General features: G+C 48.9%; 1 protein-coding gene across 1 annotated transcript in view; it reads right to left on the bottom strand.

Annotated features, from left to right (window-relative positions):
• Nucleotides 1-12,854, bottom strand: part of slc9a7 (solute carrier family 9 member 7) — a 69,518-nt gene that overhangs the window by 14,447 nt on the left and 42,217 nt on the right. The window contains exon 13 of the mRNA XM_029695336.1: nucleotides 5,937-6,000. Within this exon, the coding sequence (XP_029551196.1) occupies nucleotides 5,937-6,000 (64 nt within the window). The remainder of the gene's footprint in view (nucleotides 1-5,936; nucleotides 6,001-12,854) is intronic.

Here is a 12,854-nt window from a genome sequence, read left to right as displayed (position 1 = left end):
TAGGCTGAACCCTGACAGTTTCAGTAGCCAATAGGCTGAACCCTGACAGTTATAGACAGTAGCCAATAGGCTGAACCCTGACAGTTATAGACAGTAGCCAATAGGCTGAACCCTTACAGTTATAGACAGTAGCCAATAGGCTGAACCCTTACAGTTTTAGACAGTAGCCAATAGGCTGAACCCTTACAGTTTTAGACAGTAGCCAATAGGCTGAACCCTGACAGTTTCAGTAGCCAATAGGCTGAACCCTGACAGTTTCAGTAGCCAATAGGCTGAACCCTTACAGTTTTAGACAGTAGCCAATAGGCTATTTGAGCATAATGTAGGCCTACCAACAAAACCAATGGAGCAAATCCCATAACATTTTCACATGGAAATACATTTTGTGGCAATTCACATGTCCTGAATACAAAGTGTTATGTTTGGGGCAAATCCAATACAACACATTACTGAGTACTACTCTTCATATTTTCAAACATAGTGGTGGCTTCTCATGTTATGGGTATGCTTGTAATCTTTAACGACTGGGGAGTTTTCCAGGATAAAAAAGAAAAGGAATAGAGCTAAGAACAGGGTAAATCCTAGAGGAAAACCTGGTTCAGTCTGCTGTCCACCAGACACTGGGAGATGAATTCACCTTCCAGCAGGACAATAATGTAAAACACAAGGCCAAATCTACACTGGAGATGCTTACCAAGAAGACAGTGAATGTTCCTGAGTGGCCGAGTTTTGACTTAAACCCACTTGAAAATCTATGGCAAGACCTGAAAATGTTTTTCTAGCAATGATCAACAACCAATTTGACAGAGCATGATGAATTTTGAAAAGAATAATGGGCAAATGTTGTACCATCCAGGTGTGGAAAACTCTTAGAGAATTACCCAGAAACACCCACAGCTGTCAAAGGTGATTCTAACATGTATTGACTGAATACTTACATCAATTAGATATTTCTGTACTTCATTTCCCCCCCAAAAATCTAACATTTCAAAAAAACGTTTTCACTTTATTATGTGGTGTGTAGATGGGTGAGAAATGTGTGTTTATTTAATCCATTTTGAATTCAGGCTGTGACACAACAAAATGTTGAATAAGTCAAGGGGTATAAATACTCTGAAGGCACTGTATAGAGTCAGTTGTTTCAAATCAATTCAAATGTTTTTTGTCACATGTGCCGAATACAACAGGTGTAGTAGACCTCAAAGTGAAATGCTGAATACAACAGGTGTAGTAGACCTCACAGTGAAATGCTGAATACAACAGGTGTAGTAGACCTCACAGTGAAATGCTGAATACAACAGGTGTAGTAGACCTCACAGTGAAATGCTGAATACAACAGGTGTAGTAGACCTCACAGTGAAATGCTGAATACAACAGGTGTAGTAGACCTCACAGTGAAATGCTGAATACAACAGGTGTAGTAGACCTTACAGTGAAATGCTGAATACAACAGGTGTAGTAGACCTTACAGTGAAATGCTGAATACAACAGGTGTAGACCTTACAATGAAATGCTGAATATAACAGGTGTAGTAGACCTCACAGTGAAATGCTGAATACAACAGGTGTAGTAGACCTCACAGTGAAATGCTGAATACAACAGGTGTAGTAGACCTCACAGTGAAATGCTGAATACAACAGGTGTAGTAGACCTCACAGTGAAATGCTGAATACAACAGGTGTAGTAGACCTCACAGTGAAATGCTGAATACAACAGGTGTAGTAGACCTCACAGTGAAATGCTGAATACAACAGGTGTAGTAGACCTCACAGTGAAATGCTGAATACAACAGGTGTAGTAGACCTCACAGTGAAATGCTGAATACAACAGGTGTAGTAGACCTCACAGTGAAATGCTGAATACAACAGGTGTAGTAGACCTCACAGTGAAATGCTGAATACAACAGGTGTAGTAGACCTCACAGTGAAATGCTGAATACAACAGGTGTAGTAGACCTCACAGTGAAATGCTGAATACAACAGGTGTAGTAGACCTCACAGTGAAATGCTGAATACAACAGGTGTAGTAGACCTCACAGTGAAATGCTGAATACAACAGGTGTAGTAGACCTCACAGTGAAATGCTGAATACAACAGGTGTAGTAGACCTCACAGTGAAATGCTGAATACAACAGGTGTAGTAGACCTTACAGTGAAATGCTGAATACAACAGGTGTAGTAGACCTCACAGTGAAATGCTGAATACAACAGGTGTAGTAGACCTCACAGTGAAATGCTGAATACAACAGGTGTAGTAGACCTTACAGTGAAATGCTGAATACAACAGGTGTAGTAGACCTCACAGTGAAATGCTGAATACAACAGGTGTATTAGACCTCACAGTGAAATGCTGAATACAACAGGTGTAGTAGACCTCACAGTGAAATGCTGAATACAACAGGTGTAGTAGACCTTACAGTGAATGCTGAATACAACAGGTGTAGTAGACCTTACAGTGAAATGCTGAATACAACAGGTGTAGTAGACCTCACAGTGAAATGCTGAATACAACAGGTGTAGTAGACCTCACAGTGAAATGCTGAATACAACAGGTGTAGTAGACCTCACAGTGAAATGCTGAATACAACAGGTGTAGTAGACCTCACAGTGAAATGCTGAATACAACAGGTGTAGTAGACCTCACAGTGAAATGCTGAATACAACAGGTGTAGTAGACCTCACAGTGAAATGCTGAATACAACAGGTGTAGTAGACCTCACAGTGAAATGCTGAATACAACAGGTGTAGTAGACCTCACAGTGAAATGCTGAATACAACAGGTGTAGTAGACCTCACAGTGAAATGCTGAATACAACAGGTGTAGTAGACCTCACAGTGAAATGCTGAATACAACAGGTGTAGTAGAACTCACAGTGAAATGCTGAATACAACAGGTGTAGTAGACCTCACAGTGAAATGCTGAATACAACAGGTGTAGTAGACCTTACAGTGAAATGCTGAATACAACAGGTGTAGTAGACCTCACAGTGAAATGCTGAATACAACAGGTGTAGACCTCACAGTGAAATGCTGAATACAACAGGTGTAGTAGACCTCACAGTGAAATGCTGAATACAACAGGTGTAGTAGACCTTACAGTGAAACGCTGAATACAACAGGTGTAGTAGACCTTACAGTGAAATGCTGAATACAACAGGTGTAGTAGACCTCACAGTGAAATGCTTACTTACTAACCTGTAACCAATAATGCAGTCCATTTGATTAACTGTTCAGCAGTCTTATGGCTTGGGGATAGAAGCTGTTCCTTTTGGACCTAGTGCTTCGGTACCGCTTGCCGTGCGGTAGCAGAGAGAATAGTCTATGACTTGGGTGACTGGAGTCCTTGACAATTTTTTGGGCCTTCCTCTGACACTGCCTAGTATATAGGTCCAGGATGGCAGGAAGCTTGGCCCCAGGGATGTACTGGGCCGTACACACTACCCTCTGTAGTGCCTTGCCGAGCAGTTGCCATACCAGGCAGTGATGCAACCAGTCAGGATGCTCTCGATGGTGCAGCTGTAGAACTTTTTGAGGATCTGAGGACCCATGCCAAATCTTTTCAGTCTCCTGAGGGGGAAAAGGTGTTGTCGTGCCCTCTTCACGACAGTCTTGGTGTGTTTGGACCATGTTAGTTTGTTGGTGATGTGGACACCAAGGAACTTGTCCCCCATTAACATCCGTCAATGTTAAATGGGGGACTGTTCAGCCCTCCTTTTCCTGTAGTCCACGATCAGCTCCTTTGTCTTGTAGTGAGTGTTTTAGAGTCTGATGTGCTCCAGGGCTGTTCAAAGAGCCAAGACACACAGGAAACAACTTTGACTGTTTCAGTCTTACCCTGATAGGCCATGAACCCTGAACTAACCACAATATCCGACAACCAGTAGAAGAGGAAGTGATATCAAAGTTGACTGATGAAGAGGAGTCTCTTTCCCCTGATGCCAGAACAGTTTATATATCTCTAGTGGAGGACAGGGTAGAAGAGTCTTAAACTTCCTCTTGAGAGTTGTAATAGCAGAAAGCACACGGTGGTGCATCACCAGTTCCTCTTAGAGAGATATTTATAACTTGTCAGAAATGTCCAGATCAACCAGCCTACAGACCAGTTAGGTTTTTTTAGCACATAGATATTGTTGTATTTTTCTTGTCACTCAAATATCACATGAATACACATTAGACAGGGCAAAACATTTATAGAATTCCAAGAAAATGTGCTTTAAAACTGCAAAGGATTCTTTGCATCACAATGACAAAATTGTGTAGAATTGCAGGTAATAAACTTTAACAATGAAAAAAAAAATCCACCACCAAAAGGGAATAGATGGTGTAATGAACAGTGCTTGAATAACCAGAGGGAACAATACTGGAATAACCAGAGGGAACAATACTGGAATAACCAGAGGGAACAGTACTGGAATAACCAGAGGGAACAGTACTGGAATAACCAGAGGGAACAGTACTGGAATAACCAGAGGGAGCAGTACTGGAATAACCAGAGGGAGCAGTACTGGAATAACCAGAGGGAACAGTACTGGAATAACCAGAGGGAACAATACTGGAATAACCAGAGGGAACAGTACTGGAATAACCAGAGGGAACAGTACTAGAATAACCAGAGGGAACAGTACTGGAATAACCAGAGGGAACAGTACTGGAATAACCAGAGGGAACAGTACTGGAATAACCAGAGGGAGCAGTACTGGAATAACCAGAGGGAGCAGTACTGGAATAACCAGAGGGAGCAGTACTGGAATAACCAGAGGGAGCAGTACTGGAATAACCAGAGGGAACAGTACTGGAATAACCAGAGGGAACAGTACTGGAATAACCACAGGGAACAGTACTGGAATAACCACAGGGAACAGTTTTTGAATAACCAGAGGGAACAGTACTGGAATAACCAGAGGGAACAATACTGGAATAACCAGAGGGAACAGTTTTTGAATAACCAGAGGGAACAATACTGGAATAACCAGAGGGAACAGTACTGGAATAACCAGAGGGAACAGTACTGGAATAAGCAGAGGGAACAGTACTGGAATAAGCAGAGGGAACAGTACTGGAATAACCAGAGGGAACAGTACTGGAATAACCAGAGGGAACAGTACTGGAATAACCAGAGGGAACAGTACTGGAATAACCAGAGGGAGCAGTACTGGAATAACCAGAGGGAGCAGTACTGGAATAACCAGAGGGAGCAGTACTGGAATAACCAGAGGGAACAGTACTGGAATAACCAGAGGGAACAGTACTGGAATAACCAGAGGGAACAGTACTGGAATAACCAGAGGGAACAATACTGGAATAACCAGAGGGAACAGTTTTTTGAATAACCAGAGGGAACAATACTGGAATAACCAGAGGGAACAATACTGGAATAACCAGAGGGAACAGTACTGGAATAACCAGAGGGAACAGTACTGGAATAACCAGAGGGAACAGTACTGGAATAACCAGAGGGAACAATACTGGAATAACCAGAGGGAACAGTTTTTGAATAACCAGAGGGAACAATACTGGAATAACCAGAGGGAACAGTACTGGAATAACCAGAGGGAACAGTACTGGAATAACCAGAGGGAACAGTACTGGAATAACCAGAGGGAACAGTACTGGAATAACCAGAGGGAGCAGTGCTGGAATAACCAGAGGGAACAGTGCTGGAATAACCAGAGGGAACAGTGCTTGAATAACCAGAGGGAGCAGTACTGGAATAACCAGAGGGAACAGTACTGGAATAACCAGAGGGAACAGTACTTGTGCCCATAGACATGGTGCACCCCCCCTTCCCGATTGAAAAGGTTTGGAACTCCTGATCTAGAGTACTGTAGTCAGTAGAGGGGACATTGGGACACACCGAGATAAACAGATGGGCCATGGTCTAAAGTAGTGCACTATATGGGGAATAGGGTTCGATTGAGGACAGACCCATAGACTCACCCCTTGAAAGAGCTGGAAGTTATCTCCACATTGTTGCAGGTCTTGATCTGGGTCCACTCCGACCCTGTAGAGAGGTCAGGACAGGTTAGTGGATATTATGCTCAGTGGGTAGACTGACTGACTGGTGTTAGTGGATATTATGCTCAGTGGGGTAGACTGACTGACTGGTGTTAGTGGATATTATGCTCAGTGGGGTAGACTGACTGACTGGTGTTAGTGGATATTATGCTCAGTGGGGTAGACTGACTGACTGGTGTTAGTGGATATTATGCTCAGTGGGGTAGACTGACTGACTGGTGTTAGTGGATATTATGCTCAGTGGGGTAGACTGACTGACTGGTGTTAGTGGATATTATGCTCAGTGGGGTAGACTGACTGACTGGTGTTAGTGGATATTATGCTCAGTGGGGTAGACTGACTGACTGGTGTTAGTGGATATTATGCTCAGTGGGGTAGACTGACTGACTGGTGTTAGTGGATATTATGCTCAGTGGGGTAGACTGACTGACTGGTGTTAGTGGATATTATGCTCAGTGGGGTAGACTGACTGACTGGTGTTAGTGGATATTATGCTCAGTGGGGTAGACTGACTGACTGGTGTTAGTGGATATTATGCTCAGTGGGGTAGACTGACTGACTGGTGTTAGTGGATATTATGCTCAGTGGGGTAGACTGACTGACTGGTGTTAGTGGATATTATGCTCAGTGGGGTAGACTGACTGACTGGTGTTAGTGGATATTATGCTCAGTGGGGTAGACTGACTGACTGGTGTTAGTGGATATTATGCTCAGTGGGGTAGACTGACTGACTGGTGTTAGTGGATATTATGCTCAGTGGGGTAGACTGACTGACTGGTGTTAGTGGATATTATGCTCAGTGGGGTAGACTGACTGACTGGTGTTAGTGGATATTATGCTCAGTGGGGTAGACTGACTGACTGGTGTTAGTGGATATTATGCTCAGTGGGGTAGACTGACTGGTGTAGTGGATATTATGCTTTGTGGGTAGACTGACTGACTGGTGTTAGTGGATATTATGCTCAGTGGGGTAGACTGACTGACTGGTGTTAGTGGATATTATGCTCAGTGGGGTAGACTGACTGGTGTTAGTGGATATTATGCTCAGTGGGGTAGACTGACTGGTGTTAGTGGATATTATGCTCAGTGGGGTAGACTGACTGACTGGTGTTAGTGGATATTATGCTCAGTGGGGTAGACTGACTGGTGTTAGTGGATATTATGCTCAGTGGGCTGATGTGTAATAGTAATATAGAGAGATAGACAGACTAGAGGGCCTACTGTGATGATGAAAGGATTACAGATAGAGAGCTATAATCTTTATAATCACTTAAGCTTAGTAAAGCATTAAAGCATTAATTGGCGTCCGTCTCAGATACATACGAGACTGTGTGTTTTGGACACATGCACTGATCTCGTCCTGGCTAGGAGACAGACACAGCGGCTGGACTGAGGAGGAGACAGAGGATCAGTCTGGTCTAGGCTACCCTCGGGGACACGGCCCTGCTGCCAGACCCTGAGCTCACCTGCGTGAATTGTTTTTTTGTTTATAGTTATACCGTTCTGTTTTGTTCGTTTTGTCTAAATCTAAAGCGCGTCGTCGCAATCCTAATCGCTGTGCGGGAAAACAATCACTACCGGAGGTGGTGTGGATTCAGTAAATCCACCACCATCACCTACAGCCTCCCTAACCCCGCCCTACCGATGGCAGCCTCCCTAACCCCGCCCTACCGATGGCAGCCTCCCTAACCCCGCCCTACCGATGGCAGCCTCCCTAACCCCGCCCTACCGATGGCAGCCTCCCTAACCCCGCCCTACCGATGGCAGCCTCCCTAACCCCGCACTACCGATGGCAGCCTCCCTAACCCCGCCCTACCGATGGCAGCCTCCCTAACCCTGCCCCTGCCCTACCGACGGCAGCCTCCCTGACCCTGCCCTACCGACGGCAGCCTAACCCTACCGCTGCCCTACCGACTGCAGCCTCCCTACCCCTACCGCTGCCCTACCGATGGCAGCCTCCCTGACCCTGCCCCTGCCCTACCGACGGCAGCCTAACCCTACCGCTGCCCTACCGACTGCAGCCTCCCTACCCTACCGATGGCAGCCTCCCTACCCCTACCGCTGCCCTACCGATGGCAGCCTCCCTACCGCTGACCTACCGACGGCAGCCTCCCTACCGCTGCCCTACCGACGACAGCCTCCCTACCCCTGCCCTACTGACGGCAGCCTCCCTACCCCTACCGCTGCCCTACCGACTGCAGCCTCCCTAACCCTACCCCTGCCCTACCGACGGCAGCCTCCCTAACCCTACCGCTGCCCTACCGACTGCAGCCTCCCTACCGCTGCCTTACCGACTGCAGCCTCCCTAACTCTACCCCTGCCCTACCGACTGCAGCCTCCCTACCCCTACCGCTGCCCTACCGATGGCAGCCTCCCTGACCCTGCCCTACCGACGGCAGCCTAACCCTACCGCTGCTCTACCGACTGCAGCCTCCCTACCCTACCGATGGCAGCCTCCCTACCCCTACCGCTGCCCTACCGATGGCAGAATCCCTAACCCTACCCCTGCCCTACCGACTGCAGCCTCCATAACCCTACCGACTGCATCCTCCCTAACCCTACCGACTGCAGCTTCCCTACCGCTGCCCTACCAATGGCAACCTCTCTACCGCTGACCTACCGACGGCAGCCTCCCTACCCCTGCCCTACTGACGGCAGCCTCCCTAACCCTACCGCTGCCCTACCGACTGCAGCCTCCCTAACCCTACCCCTGCTCTACCGACGGCAGCCTCCCTAACCCTACCGCTGCCCTACCGACTGCAGCCTCCCTACCCCTACCGTTGCCTTACCGACTGCAGCCTCCCTAACTCTACCCCTGCACTACCGACGGCAGCCTCCCTACCCCTGCCCTACCGACGGCAGCCTCCCTAACCCTGCCGACGGTAGCCTCCCTACCCCTACCGCTGCCCCACCGATGGCAGCCTCCCTAACCCTACCGACTGCAGCCTCCCTAACCCTACCGACGGCAGCCTCCCTACCGCTACCCTACAAAACGGCAGCCTCCCTGACCCTACCGCTGCCCTACCGATGGCAGCCTCCCTGACCCTGCCCCTGCCCTACCGACGGCAGCCTAACCCTACCGCTGCCCTACCGACTGCAGCCTCCCTACCCCTACCGCTGCCCTACCGATGGCAGCCTCCCTACCCCTACCGCTGCCCTACCAATGGCAGCCTCCCTACCCCTACCGCTGCCCTACCGATGGCAGCCTCCCTAACCCTACCCCTGCCCTACAGACTGCAGCCTCCCTAACCCTACCGACTGCAGCCTCCCTACCGCTGCCCTACCGACTGCAGCCTCCCTACCCCTACCGCTGCCCTACCGACGGCAGCCTCCCTACCGCTGCCCTACCGACGGCAGCCTCCCTACCGCTGCCCTACCGACGGCAGCCTCCCTACCGCTGCTCTACCGACGGCAGCCTCCCTACCGCTGCCCTACCGACAGCAGCCTCCCTACCGCTGCTTACCGACGGCAGCCTCCCTAACCCTACCGCTGCCCTACCGACTGCAGCCTCCCTAACCCTACCCATGCCCTACCGACGGCAGCCTCCCTAACCCTACCGCTGCCCTACCGACTGCAGCCTCCCTAACCCTACCCTACCGACTGCAGCCTCCCTAACCCTACCGACTGCAGCCTCCCTAACCCTACCGCTGCCCTACCGACTGCAGCCTCCCTAACCCTACCGACTGCAGCCTCCCTAACCCTACCGCTGCCCTACCGACTGCAGCCTCCCTAACCCTACCCCTGCCCTACCGACGGCAGCCTCCCTACCGCTGCCCTACCGACGGCAGCCTCCCTACCGCTGCCCTCCCTACGGCTTCTCCTCTCCTCTAAACACACTGATACAGACTGGCTTCTCCTCTCCTCTAAACACACTGATAGACTGGCTTCTCCTCTCCTCTAAACACACTGATACAGACTAGCTTCTCCTCTAAACACACTGATACAGACTGGCTTCTCCTCTCCTCTAAACACACTGATACAGACTAGCTTCTCCTCTCCTCTAAACACACTGATAGACTGGCTTCTCCTCTCCTCTAAACACACTGATACAGACTAGCTTCTCCTCTAAACACACTGATACAGACTGGCTTCTCCTCTCCTCTAAACACACTGATAGACTGGCTTCTCCTCTCCTCTAAACACACTGATACAGACTAGCTTCTCCTCTAAACACACTGATACAGACTGGCTTCTCCTCTCCTCTAAACACACTGATACAGACTAGCTTCTCCTCTCCTCCAAACACATGCTTATAGTCCTTTTGGCACAACTCTGGGCACTACAGTGATGGGTTTAAGTCAACCAGGATAACCCTACAGACTTCTCAGATGAACCAAAACACATTACAGTATGAAGATAGACTAAAACTGCTTCTCCATGAGATGTTATGGCGAAGTTGGCTAGCTAAGCTCATGCCTAGAAACATCATCTGGTCTAACCGTTGTCTCGCGCCGAATTGCACATTTTGCAGGCCTTCAAATCAAAAGTTACGGCGATATAAAGTAGTTTTTAACGAAACATGAAAAAGTGTGTCAGTTTGTCACTTTCACAAGGTTGGAGAAATAACATGTTCAACTACTGAAGACATTGGATCCAATCGAGGTCGTCCCTTTCGATTTCGAGAAAATGTATAACTCAGGGAGAATGATTGACTTCTTAAAGCCCAAACCCCGGCCTGGTCTGTTTGGTGCCTTCCTGGGAGTATCACCATATTGCTACTCTCTGCTTTAGAGACTGTGGATTAACCCTGTCTGTACACCACACAGAGACAGCATTAGTCATTCAAAATGAGCAGCTGCCAACACACATCACTACCCATAATCCTCTTTACTCTGATCAATATGGACCAGAGCCTGGCCAGACCATACTGGATGACAGACAGGCAGATAGTCATGTTAGCTAAGCTCTTTAAACAACTCACTCTGACAGCGAGTTTCACATCACATCACAGTTAATATGTCCATTCCCAGAGCAGCAGGTAGAGTTACCTGGTCCGACATCCCTACTACTAACAGCAGGTAGAGTTACCTGGCCCGACATCCCTACTACTAGCAGCAGGTAGAGTTACCTGGCCCGACATCCCTACTACTAGCAGCAGGTAGAGTTACCTGGCCCGACATCCCTACTACTAGCAGCAGGTAGAGTTACCTGGCCCGACATCCCTACTACTAGCAGCAGGTAGAGTTACCTGGCCCGACATCCCTACCACTAGCAGCAGGTAGAGTTACCTGGCCCGACATCCCTACCATTAGCAGCAGGTAGAGTTACCTGGCCCGACATCCCTACTATTAGCAGCAGGTAGAGTTACCTGGCCCGACATCCCTACTACTAGTAGCAAGTAGAGCTACCTGGCCCGACATCCCTACTACTAGCAGCAGGTAGAGTTACCTGGCCCGACATCCCTACTACTAGCAGCAGGTAGAGTTACCTGGCCCGACATCCCTACTACTAGCAGCAGGTAGAGTTACCTGGCCCGACATCCCTACCACTAGCAGCAGGTAGAGTTACCTGGCCCGACATCCCTACCACTAGCAGCAGGTAGAGTTACCTGGCCCGACATCCCTACCATTAGCAGCAGGTAGAGTTACCTGGCCCGACATCCCTACCATTAGCAGCAGGTAGAGTTACCTGGCCCGACATCCCTACTATTAGCAGCAGGTGGAGTTACCTGGCCCGACATCCCTACTATTAGCAGCAGGTGGAGTTACCTGGTCCGACATCCCTACTACTAGCAGCAAGTAGAGTTACCTGGTCCGACATCCCTACTATTAGCAGCAGTCCTCTAGGTGGTACTACAGCCCTCTAGGTGGTACTACAGCCCTCTAGGTGGTACTACAGTCCTCTAGGTGGTACTACAGTCCTCTAGGTGGTACTACAGTCCTCTAGGTGGTACTACAGCCCTCTAGGTGGTACTACAGCCCTCTAGGTGGTACTACAGCCCTCTAGGTGGTACTACAGCCCTCTAGGTGGTACTACAGCCCTCTAGGTGGTACTACAGTCCTCTAGGTGGTACTACAGTCCTCTAGGTGGTACTACAGTCCTCTAGGTGGTACTACAGTCCTCTAGGTGGTACTACAGCCCTCTAGGTGGTACTACAGTCCTCTAGGTGGTACTACAGTCAGGTACTACAGCCCTGTAGGTGGTACTACAGCCCTCTAGGTGGTACTACAGTCCTCTAGGTGGTACTACAGTCCTCAGTCCTCTAGGTGGTACTACAGTCCTCTAGGTGGTACTACAGTCCTCTAGGTGGTACTACAGTCAGGTACTACAGCCCTCTAGGTGGTACTACAGCCCTCTAGGTGGTACTACAGCCCTCTAGGTGGTACTACAGTCCTCTAGGTGGTACTACAGTCAGGTACTACAGCCCTCTAGGTGGTACTACAGTCCTCTAGGTGGTACTACAGTCCTCTAGGTGGTACTACAGTCCTCTAGGTGGTACTACAGTCCTCTAGGTGGTACTACAGCCCTCTAGGTGGTACTACAGTCCTCTAGGTGGTACTACAGTCCCCTAGGTGGTACTACAGTCCCCTAGGTGGTACTACAGCCCTCTAGGTGGTACTACAGTCAGGTACTACAGCCCTCTAGGTGGTACTACAGCCCTCTAGGTGGTACTACAGTCCTCTAGGTGGTACTACAGTCAGGTACTACAGCCCTCTAGGTGGTATTACAGTCCTCTAGGTGGTACTACAGTCCTCTAGGTGGTACTACAGTCCTCTAGGTGGTACTACAGTCCTCTAGGAGGTACTACAGTCCTCTAGGAGGTACTACAGCCCTCTAGGTGGTACTACAGTCAGGTACTACAGCCCTCTAGGTGGTACTACAGTCCTCTAGGTGGTACTA

Source organism: Salmo trutta, chromosome 17 (genome assembly GCF_901001165.1).
Source record: "Salmo trutta chromosome 17, fSalTru1.1, whole genome shotgun sequence".
NCBI classification, from domain to species: Eukaryota; Metazoa; Chordata; class Actinopteri; order Salmoniformes; family Salmonidae; genus Salmo; species Salmo trutta.
This window is presented reverse-complemented; position numbering and strand designations above follow the sequence as displayed.